At 45.0% G+C, this 10,872-nt stretch overlaps 1 protein-coding gene across 7 annotated transcripts in view; it reads right to left on the bottom strand.

Moving 5' to 3' along the window:
- Positions 1-9,973, bottom strand: part of SLC44A1 (solute carrier family 44 member 1) — a 150,594-nt gene extending 140,621 nt beyond the window's left edge. For 4 of the 7 annotated variants that reach the window (XR_011473383.1, XR_011473382.1, XM_070430993.1 and 1 more), the window contains exon 1: positions 9,662-9,961. Coding sequence is in view for 5 of the 7 variants with exons in the window: in XM_070430993.1 (XP_070287094.1) it covers positions 9,662-9,697 (36 nt within the window). In the remaining 2 variants the exon portion in view is untranslated. Of the gene's footprint in view, positions 1-9,661 lie in introns of all 7 variants that reach the window. The other 3 variants (XM_070430994.1, XM_070430991.1, XM_070430990.1) reach the window with 2 other exon arrangements.
- Between the last annotated feature and the right edge of the window lie 899 nt (positions 9,974-10,872).

The raw sequence follows: 10,872 nt of genomic DNA on the forward strand, positions 1-10,872 counted from the left end.
CTGGATGTATACTAATTGGGGGACCTTGGGCAAGCTAGCTGAACTTTCTGAGCCTCTGTTTCCTAATCTGTAAAATGGGGCTAATATTGGCACCCATCTGAGTTGTGGGAATAAAATGAAATTATATGAGAGCAGACAAGTAGGGAAACAAGTGCAGAATAACCCCCAGTTAATGACTGGTCACCACTATTCCCTGCATTCCCTCCCTAGTTGTCTGCTCTCTTATTTCATGCACTTCCCTTCCCCTCAGAGACCACCCATCCTTAAAAGCATCTCCTCTATGCAAATAACCTAAAGCCTTTTTTGAAATCTAGTGCTGGGTCTTCAATTGCCTGTGGGAAATTGCTGCATGGAGGTATTAACATCAGTATCACCTCAAACTCAGTCTATATAAAACTGAATTCATCTTCTCCTGCCCAGATACTAGTCTCCATCTCAACTCCCATGTCTATCAATCACAAGACCTTTCTCCAATTATGTGGCATTCTAATCTGGCTTTATCTGTCTTCTTCATCCCACATATTGAGACTAAGTCAGGAAAGTCTGTCCTATTTCGACTGCGTAATGCCACTTCTCTGTTCCCCATTTGCACCATTTGGTTCCAGTTAGTGAACAACTGCCCGTATGCTTCTGCTTTCCCTTCTGCCACCTCAGGCACAGACTATGCTGTCAGGTGAATCTTCCTTCAATCATTCTGAAAAACCCTCCATGTCAGCCTGTTTCTTTCCCCTTGAAATAATGAATGCCTTCTCTGCATGTAACCTCTCTTCTCTCTACTCCAGCCAGGACGACTTTTGAAACTGACATGCACTAAGTTAAAGGCTTCCTTGCCTTTGCTCAAACCATTCCTTTTACTGGTATGTCCCCTCTTCTCCCTACTTTCTACTAAAACCTCTCTATCCTCCTATTCTTTCTAAACCCATCCTTCAAGGCCAGATCAAAGGTCATTTCCGAGAGTAGTCCAACTAGTCCACCCTTCTTGGTTTCCCCAATTCCCTGAACTCCTAACCACCCGATTTAGCTTGTCCTTACTATGACTGCTATTTATTTCACCCATAGCAGTCATCTTCTTGACTGCTTAAAAATTTTGTAAGTCAGGTCCTTTTTCCAAAACCCATACACAGGATTTTTAAATTTTGTTTATATGGAAGGATTAATGGATATGAGGATATCCAAGAGATTTAGTTTATATTAATATTGTAATGTCTAAGATTTGTACATGGGTTGTACAGTTTGCTACAAGCCAATGAGGTGGGTTTTACTGTTTCCATTTTATAGCTGGGGAAACTGAGGCACCAAAGGTTAAAGATTTGACCCACATAACCCAGCTAACAGGTGTGAAATTCAAAACCTTACAATCTGGTTATACAGTCCATACCCCTGCCAGTACAAGATGGGGTTCAATTCTCTGAATTCTAAGAGCCCTTTCGAGCAGCAATAGGGAAAGGATTTCTTACAAGGACAGCAAAAGGTCACTCACCCATTAAGGGAGGATCATTTCGTTGGGGATAATAGCAAAATGAGACACATATTATAGACAAAATTCAACTGAATTTTATTTTAAAAAATTTTTACACTAGAAAAATTATGTTTAAAATTAAATTCTTTTGCTATTACAGATAATGCCACATGGAAAGATTCTTGCATATAGAATAACTTTACTTTTGGATTACCAAGGATGTCAACTTTTTTATGGCTTTCAATGTATGTTGTCAAACAGTGTCCCCACAGGGTCATTTCAATTTATTCAGCAAATCAATAAAGTCTACTTGAGTCAAAACCACACGAGCAATTAATATTATTCTGTTAACTTTTACCAGCATTTATAAACCCTTAGACAAAGAGACTTCACTGTTTTTTTCCTATTTTGGAAGAGAGAGAAGGTTTTTCCCATTTTAGAGAGAGAGAACAGGTTTTTCACATTTGGGGACCCCTCTCCAGGGGGGAGTTTGTATATGCTTGCAATAAATTTCCACACTTTTGCTTAAAATACTTCAGTCTGCAAATTTTTATTCTTCAAACTTCGTGGGACAAGAACCTGCAACAAGAGTTCCAGCTTGCCATTCAGGGTATCATCAGCTTGCAAGCCACACAGAAACAGGTAGCTGACCAGATTTGGTCCATGGGCTATAGTTTTGCCAACTTCTGGTTTTAACTGTGTAACCATTTGTCTATTGCTTTAAGTACTCAAGGGGGAAATGCATAAAGCTGTGAGAGTTTAATGATGAGATATAGCCTGGTTTGAATGATCAAGGAAACTTTTCCAAAGAAGGGATTTTTAGGCTGAAACTTAAAGGATGAGTAGTAGCCAGCCACAGGCAGGGAGAAAAGCGAAGAGCGTTCTAGACAAATGAACAGCATGTGCAAAAGCCCTAAATTAAGGAATACAATTGACGGAAGAATCTGTGAGGTCTAAGCACAAAGACTAAGAAGCATGGCGTGAGATGACACTGGAAAGAGATGGAGAAGAGCCCATAGAGGGTCTTACTGGCTAGGGTCTGGGATTCTAGTCTTTGTCCTACGAGCAATTCGAAACCACTAAAGTCGTTTAACTAGGAGAGGGACACAATCAGCTTTGTATTTCTTTAAAGATCACTAAGACTGCAGTTCAGAGAAAACTTAGAAGGGAGCATGAATGAACAGAGGGAGATCTGTAAGCAAGATTCTAGCCAGAGAAGACAGAAGCTTGGACTAGGGTGTTGGAAGTGGTGTTTAGAAGGTTAAAGAGGCAACATGTCATGACTAGAACCTGCTAAACAAATGAAAGGCAGGTTTCCCACATGATTCATGTTTCCATTTTCCAAGCCAGGAAAATGGTATATTCAGGGAACCAGAGATACTGGAAAAAGTGTGTATGTGTGTTATATACATTATGAGTTCAGTTTTAGACATGCCAAGTTTGAGTTGTGTACAAGATATCCTAGTGAAAGTGCTAAGTAATCAGATGGCTAGAAGGATTAGAGGCTAGGACAATTTGTTTCAATTTAGTATTTCAGTAATTCAGTTTGGAATTGTCGGCATATGGGCTGTAACTAAAACTACAGGAGGAGATGAAATTACCTAGAGAAAGGGCATGGAACAGATACATGCACACACACAAAAAAAGAAACTAGACCACCAACTTACACTATACACAAAAATAAACTCAAAATGGATAAAGGACTTAAACATAAGACGAGAAACCATAAAAATATTAGAAGAATTCATAGGCAGCAAAATATCAGACATATGTCGTAGCAATATCTTTACCGATACAGCTCCTAGGACAATGGAAACTAAGGAGAAAATAAACAAATGGTTCTACATCGAAATAAAAAGCTTCTGCAAAGCAAAAGAAACCAACAAAACAACAAGAGAGTCCACTGCATAGGAGAACATATTTGCCAATGTTACATCTGAAAAGAGTTTAATCCTCAAAATTTATAGGGAACTCATACAATTTAACCAAAGGAAGATAAACAATCCAATCAAAAAATGGGCAAAGGACCTAAATAGACACTTCTCGAAAGAGGACATACAGAAAGCCAAGAGACATATGAAAACATGCTCAAAGTCACTAATTATCTGAGAGATGCAAATCAAAACAACAATGAGGTTCCATCTCACACCTGTCAGGATGGCTATCATCAACAAATGACAAGTGCTAGAGAGGATGTGCAGAAAAAGGAACCCTCTTGCATTGCTGGTGGAAATGCAGACTGGTATAGCCATTGTGGAGAACAGTATGGAGTTTCCTCAAAAAATTAAAAATGGAACTGCCATTTAATCCAGCAATCCCACTTCTAGGAATGTATCCCAAGAAAACAGAAACACCAATCAGAAAGGATATATGCACCCCTATATTCATAGCAGCACAATTTACGATAGCTAAGATTTGGAAACAACCTAAGTGCCCATCAGTAGATGAGTAGATTAAAAAACTGTGGTACATCTACACAATGGAATACTATGCTGCTATAAAAAAAGAAGGAACTTTTACCATTTGCAACAGCATGGATGGACCTGCAGAGCATATGCTAAGTGAAATAAGCCAGTTGGAGAAAGATAAGTATCTCACTCATATGTGTGATATAATGAACAACATAAACTGATGAACAAAAATAGATCCAGAGATATAAAAGCATCAAACAGACCATCAAACCTCAGAGGGAAGGGTGGGGGCGGGGGGGGGGGGGATCAACCAAAGGACTTGTATGCATGCATATAGGCATAACCAATGGACACAGAGAGTAGGGGGGAGTGAGGGCATGTGCTGGGGGGTGGGAGCAGCCAGGGAGAGGTCAATGGGGGAAGAAGGGAAGGAGAGGGGAGGGGGCGAACAGCAGTTTTCAACCTTGGCAGCTCATGAGAATCACCGGGGAACTTTAAAAAATCCTGAGGTCCAGGCAGTACTCCTGAACAAATAAAATCAGGATCTTTGGGAGTGGGCACCTGGCATCAGTGCTTTTTGAGTTCTCAAGTGTTTCCAGACTTAAGACATTAAGAATGACCAGTACTACAGAAAGATCAAGAGTAAGAGACTAAACAGGTTTCTAGTCCTAGCTACCTTACTTTAAGGTATCTCTGCCTCAGACTACTTCATATCTCCAAATTCTAAACTAGAATTTGAGAAGAGTGAGATAGTAGGACTAATTTTTCTCTAATATCCCCCAGAGTCCCAAAAAATCTGAGCCAACATTATAAAATTAAAATATTTTTCTTGGGGGGGAGGGGTTGGGAAGGCAATAGAAAACGGATATTAACCAATTACCAGAATACAGAATATATTTTTATAAATAATTATCTTCCCCAGCCAGTAATTTAAAAATTTTTTATTGATTATTAGAGGGAGAGGGAGAAGGAAAGATTGATGTGAGAGGGAAACATGGGTCCACCGCCTCCCACACGCCCCTAACAGGGAACCGAGCCCACAACCCAGGACTGTGCCCTGATCAGGAATCGAATCGGCAAGAGTTTGGTGCAGGGAACAACGCCCAACCAACTGAGCCACACTGGCCAGGGCCAGCCAATAACATTTCTAATGAGAGAAGTGATACATCAAAGAGTATTTGTAGTATTTGTTAAGCCTGGGAAAATTCTAACTAGACCAGTTTTGCTATATTGTACTATGTTGCTCCCCAGCTAGTAACTGCAAGGACTTCAAAATGGTGGTATGAATTTAACTTGGAGATTGCTTCATTCAAAACTTTATTGAGTGGACCATTTCTAAAGTTAAAGTGAGCTGCAATTTACGATCTGGGAAGCATGCATGTGAACACAGAAGAGCACTCGAGTCAGAAGGCCTGAGCTGAAGCTTGGATCGCTAGCAGCTCTGTGACGGCTGCCAGGTTTCCCAGTCTCCAAGTCTCAATTTCCTGAGCTGTACAATGGAAGTTCAGGGTCACCGCAGAAATTAAAACAGGAAAATGGCTGTGAAAAACAGCAATATTTTACCTTTACATTATTTCCAGCCAATTTTAACACTAACTTTCATTTACATTTTTGAGGAGTTGCTCTTATTTGCTACCGGTACAGTATTATGAAGGAGAAAAAAAAACAAAACCAAAACTATCTTCATGCCATGACCTTTTTTTGTTCCAATCAGAGCAAATCTACTTTGCTGGACATATTTTAATGGAACAACTTAGTCTCTGTTGGTAATTCCCACTACATTTTTCACATTTCATTATCATCTGACTTCAAATTCCACAAAGCAGACAGAGACTACAGTATTATTTAAAAAATCTGTTAAGGAACAGTTAACATACTCAAAAGTTAACCAGTATTTATGAGCCACTTGATTGTTTTTCATTACTCCCACGATACAAAAGCTAGAAAACAGACAGTTAAATGTACAGCTCTCAATTTAAAGACCACGGGACAAGACGGTAGACAAGTAAAATTTCTCCTGAAGTCAGACAGATGGGCAGTTTGTTCAATCAGAGAGACTGTCCTCTATCCCTCCCACAATGTCTAAGGTTAGAAGGGATGGACAGAGAACTTCAGAGCGCTAGCAAACTCTCCTGGCCTCCAAAGCCCTGCTGTGAGAAATAATGATCTAGCCATTAACGAGAAAGACTTAGGGCAATTCGCTAAGTAATCTTTCAAAAGCTTCCTTCATTCAAACTGGTTTGTCAATGGGAAAGAACATTTCATAAATCTAAAGATTTACAAGTGAACTTTTAAGTTTAACATTATAAGAGTAGAAGTTAAGTCAGGTTAGAACAGAACAAACGAATTATGGAGAGGTGGGAATAATTTTTAAGAGTCTTAGGGAGGATTAGTGCTGAAAAAAAAAACTCTCGAGAACACTATCTCACTTTTATGTTCTCTTCAAAGAGATTTTTAGGCAAAGACTATCATGTGTTGGCTTGTTTTGAGCAAGTATTAATATTAGCAAACAACTTGTAGTGGCTACTAAAAAAAAAAGAAACATAATTAAGAATCCTATAAGAGCCCTGACTCATTAGACACGCTTAAGATTCTTAGATGTACACACCCAATACAGTAAAATTATTTTGCCAATAACCTGCTCCTTCAGCAATAAAATACAATACAGAATATGACACTTCCCTTTGATCTAAATCCTAAAACAGAATAATTATTTTGGTGGCAAATTATGAAAATAATACCAGGACAGACTATAAGAGATGAAACAGTTTGGAAGACCATAAATTCTCTTATGAGAGTCTACAACAAAGCAGGGGAAAATAAAAAGTGAATCTCTACTAGAAAAAGAAAACACAGGATATTTACATTGATAAAACCTGCCAGGGTTTTAACACTGCTGACAGTGGCACTGAGAAAAGCTCAGTTGAAATGCAGATTACCTCAAAGCACAGTGTTTTGATGTGCCTTGCAGGTTATCATTAGAGTTTGCAGACAAGCTCTTTTAAGATGGTATAGCCCCTGTTCCAAAGGAAATGTAAGCATTGAGCAAAGCTCCCAGGGGAAAAGGAAAAACCTACTCAACTTTGCAAACTGACAGGATCATAGACAAAATAGGAAGGAATGTGAGAAAGGCAAGTGAGTGAATCTTAATTCCAACAGTTCCTAGAAGAGGATGCTTGGTGGAATTAGCCAACCAGCCCATGAAAGTCAAACACTTGGATCAGGGCTGGATTCACAGTCAGTGTTACTTGGCGGCCAGATGTTCAAATCTGTGTACATAATTCTGTTCACTGACTACTGCTGAACAACTGTACAAGGTATGGAGGGCACTGCGGTGGATACGAGGATGGGGAAAACAAAAGTAGTTCCTATACTCAAGGAGCTTACAATCCAACAGAAGGGATGAAAGAACATATTCTGCTTCTAAGAGAGGTTCGAGGTAGTGTGCAGGTTCTCAACTGGAGAAGATTGCCTCTTATATCCCTATTTTGTTTCAACATAACACACATAGATACAGTATTATTCTAAAGCTGGTGATGCTCCTGAAAGGAGCATTAAAATGTCAGCAGACTGGTAACATTTCACAAATGAAAAACGATGCCAAAAATCTCAAATAAGGAGGGGAGGGCGGGGAGGGAATGATGAGCTCTTTGGCACAAAACCTGCTTCTCAATGCTCCACTGAACACTACAAGTCCCTAAAGCTGAACTTCAAGGCATGTGACAGCTGCTGATTGGTTATAGGAATTCACAGGGAAAAAAATGCACCCCTTGGGGTGCATGACATGCATCTTGTCTGTAGAACATGGCATGAAGGAAACAGTGGCTCCAAGTGGAGAAAAAGGCGAAGAGGATGTATGTGACAGCGTCCTGGAAAGTATAATAGGGAGCCAGACAAATGCCAAGACTCACTCGCTACCTGTTATCAGAGCAGAGTTTTGGTGCAGCATCCCTCCCAAAATTAATTGTTCAGTCACTGAACAAGCCATCTGTAAATTATCAATACTTTCCTGCCTTAAAGGTATTTCACCATCAAAAGAGGATGTGAAGTTACCCAGTTCTTTAAAGAAAGGCAGTATAAAAGATAGCTCTTTGGTGAAAATAACATTTAAGTAAATATTAGATGAAAATACCCAACTTGAGTCCCTCCTCCACCCAAATATCCCTCAACCAGTTGAAAGCTATTGTGTAGTTAGTAAGAAAAGTCCATAGCACCACATAATAGTCTTCCTTTGCTATTCTAACTAAAATAAGAAGGTTTAACTAACTAAGCCAGTCAGCCTATGAAAAACAACAACACACGGGTAAGCAAACACTCAAAAAAAAACAAAAACTGGACAAATAGGATGGGTACTTGATAAAACATAAATGTCCTCCATTCATCTGCAATTCTAGTCATTTTCTCTCTAACAGATCGCAGGTTATTTAAAACTGAGTTATATATAGTCATTTAGCAGCAGCAAAACACTTCTGGCATTATCACACATGCTAGATCTCTGGAGGAATTTTTTCTTCCAAACTAGAATTTTTCTTCACCAAGAACTGATCAGCCTTTATTTCTAAAAACAAAAGCCCTTGCCTCCCCCCGGCCCCCAAAAAATAAACAAATCAAAGCCCACCGTTGAATTCTGCGCTAATGAAACGGTGTGATTACATCCCAGGCGTTGTCAGAGCCTATTTTTCATACAGCACCACCAGACAGTTTGATGCAGCATTCCTGATTGCTTTTTATCGTATTTGTAAATACACTCACTAATCCACTCAATTGGGTAATTTACAAACAGGTCCTCTCGGTTATTAGTGGCCAGCAGTCAAGTCCTATTACATTTGATCCTCGCGCAGTTGTCTAAACATTTCCATCCCCAGGTTAAGGGCTGGGATCCGCAAGGGAGAGGGAGGTTCGCGAAATTTGGATGGGGGCAGGGAAGAAGCGAGGAGAAATCTCTGCATCTCAGCCCTCGGCGACAACAGTCAGCCAGTGCCCACAGAGAAACTAAATTCGGCACCTCTTCCTCCTGTTACACTGGCAACAAAGAGGGAGTTTCCGTAGCGCTCCCGTCACCCCCCAGGTGCCCAAGCCCCTTCCCGGCCCAGTCCCAGGCTGCAGGGGCCTCCGCGTGCAGGGAGGCCGCGGAGCCCGGGGTCAAGGCACAGAGGGGGGATGGGGTGGGAAGCGAGCGGGTGGGACATGGGCAGCGGACCCTGGAAGGGCTGCGGGACCACCCGTTTAAACACCCGAACCCGATCGGGGGGCGGCAGGCGGGAGAAAGGGGACCTCTAATTTGCAGAAGCTGGACGAGGGGAAGCGGGGTGAGGAGCCCATGCTGGGGGCACTCCTCCTGGAAGCGCAGAAAATAGTGGGTGAATAGGGAGGGGGGAGGCTCCGCCGAGCTGGGAGCAGAGGGGCCAGGCCCAGAGGCTAGGGACGCGGATGCCACCTGGGGCGGAGAGGAGGCGCCCGTGTGGCTTCTACCTGCGGGCAGGCGGGACGGGCCGCTCAGGTGTGACTGCGAGGTGAGGCCGAATCGGGAAGGGGAGGCGAAGAGCTGCGGGCGCCCAGGGGCCGCGCAGAGGCGCCCGCGGGGAGGCAGCCGCGGAGACAGCGCGGGGGCATCTGCGGGACAGGCGGGCGGAGAGGCGGGGGCGGGGGCTCTGGAGCGCAGGTGGGCTGCGGGGAAGAACGCGGGCTGCGGGGAGGAACGCGGGCTGCGGGGAGGAAAGCGGGCGGCGGGCGCCCGCGGTGGGCGCGGGGGAGGCATCCGGGCGGGCGGCCGGGAGGCGGGAGCCCTCACCTGCGCGGCGGAGGAGGCGGAGTTGCAGCAGCCCATGGCGGGGCCGGGGGAGCCCGGAGGCGGCGCCGGGCGCGCAGCTACGCCCCGGAGCCCCTCGGCATGCGAGCCGGCGGGCGCCCGGGGAGGGCGCGGCCTGGCCCCGCACGGCTCGGCGGCGGCGGCGGCTCGGACGGCGGCGGGGACTCAGGAGGCAGCGGGGCTGGGCGCGGGCGCCGGCCACATCCCACGGCGGCGGCGGCTGCGCGGCTCCTGCTCCGCTCCTGCTGCGGCAGCTGCTCCCCAGCGGAAAGGGGCGGGCGGCGGCGGCGGCGGCGCCTCCCCCTGTCCCCCGCCTCCCGCCTCCCGCGCCCAGTCCCTCTCCCGCTCCCTCTCCCGGGCCGCTGCCTCCTCAGCGCCGCGCGCGTCTCCCATCAGACTCCCCGCCCCCAGTGCAGCGCCGCGCGGGCGGCCGAGCGGCGGCGGCCAAAACAAGGCCGGGCCCTTTGGCGCTCGTCGGAGCCTGCGCGGTGTCGAGCCCATTTAGCGGTGGCACCGAGGCAGAGCGTCGGCTCCGGGCGAGAGGGCGCCCGAGGGCTGGGCAGGCTCGCGACAGAAATGGAGCCGGGTTGCTTCCGGGCCCGGGAGACGCGGGCCAGGCACGCGGAGTTGCTCGCTGTCCCCGCTGGGAGCGCAACTCGAAGTCCTCGACGGCCGCTTGTTATCCAGAGGAAAGCGAACACAATAAACCTTCCCTGGAGAAGGGGTAAGTGATGGAAGACGAGGAGGAGCAAGCATCTGTTGCTACCGGCCCCATTTTGCCGATGTGGAAACTGAGCCTTGAAACAAGAGCGTAATGAAAGGCCCCCCAAAAAAGTTACCCAGGGCCATATTGGCTGTCTTATGTGGAGGGTAATCCACAATAATCAAGCATTCATTCATTCATATTTTAAAATTTTACTGAGGACATATTAAGACCCAGTAACTTGTAGGCACTGGGAGTAAAGAGGTGAACAAAAGAGACAAGTTTCTGCTGGCTGACAGGGACCTGTGGTTACTGTGGTGAGGCGAGAATTAGAGTAGGCGTGGTCACTGCCTTCAGGAAATGTGCAGCCCCACAGAGTCCTTGGGAAATAGTGTGAGACGAGAACAGTTACTAGGTGGCGGGAATAAAACTAAAGATCATGGTTAGTATGAAGAGGATCACCGGTACCAGGCACTGTTACAAGCCTTTT

Source organism: Myotis yumanensis, unplaced genomic scaffold, assembly GCF_028538775.1.
Source record: "Myotis yumanensis isolate MYYU_CA2020_CCGP unplaced genomic scaffold, mMyoYum1.0.hap1 SCAF_12, whole genome shotgun sequence".
Classification (NCBI taxonomy): Eukaryota; Metazoa; Chordata; class Mammalia; order Chiroptera; family Vespertilionidae; genus Myotis; species Myotis yumanensis.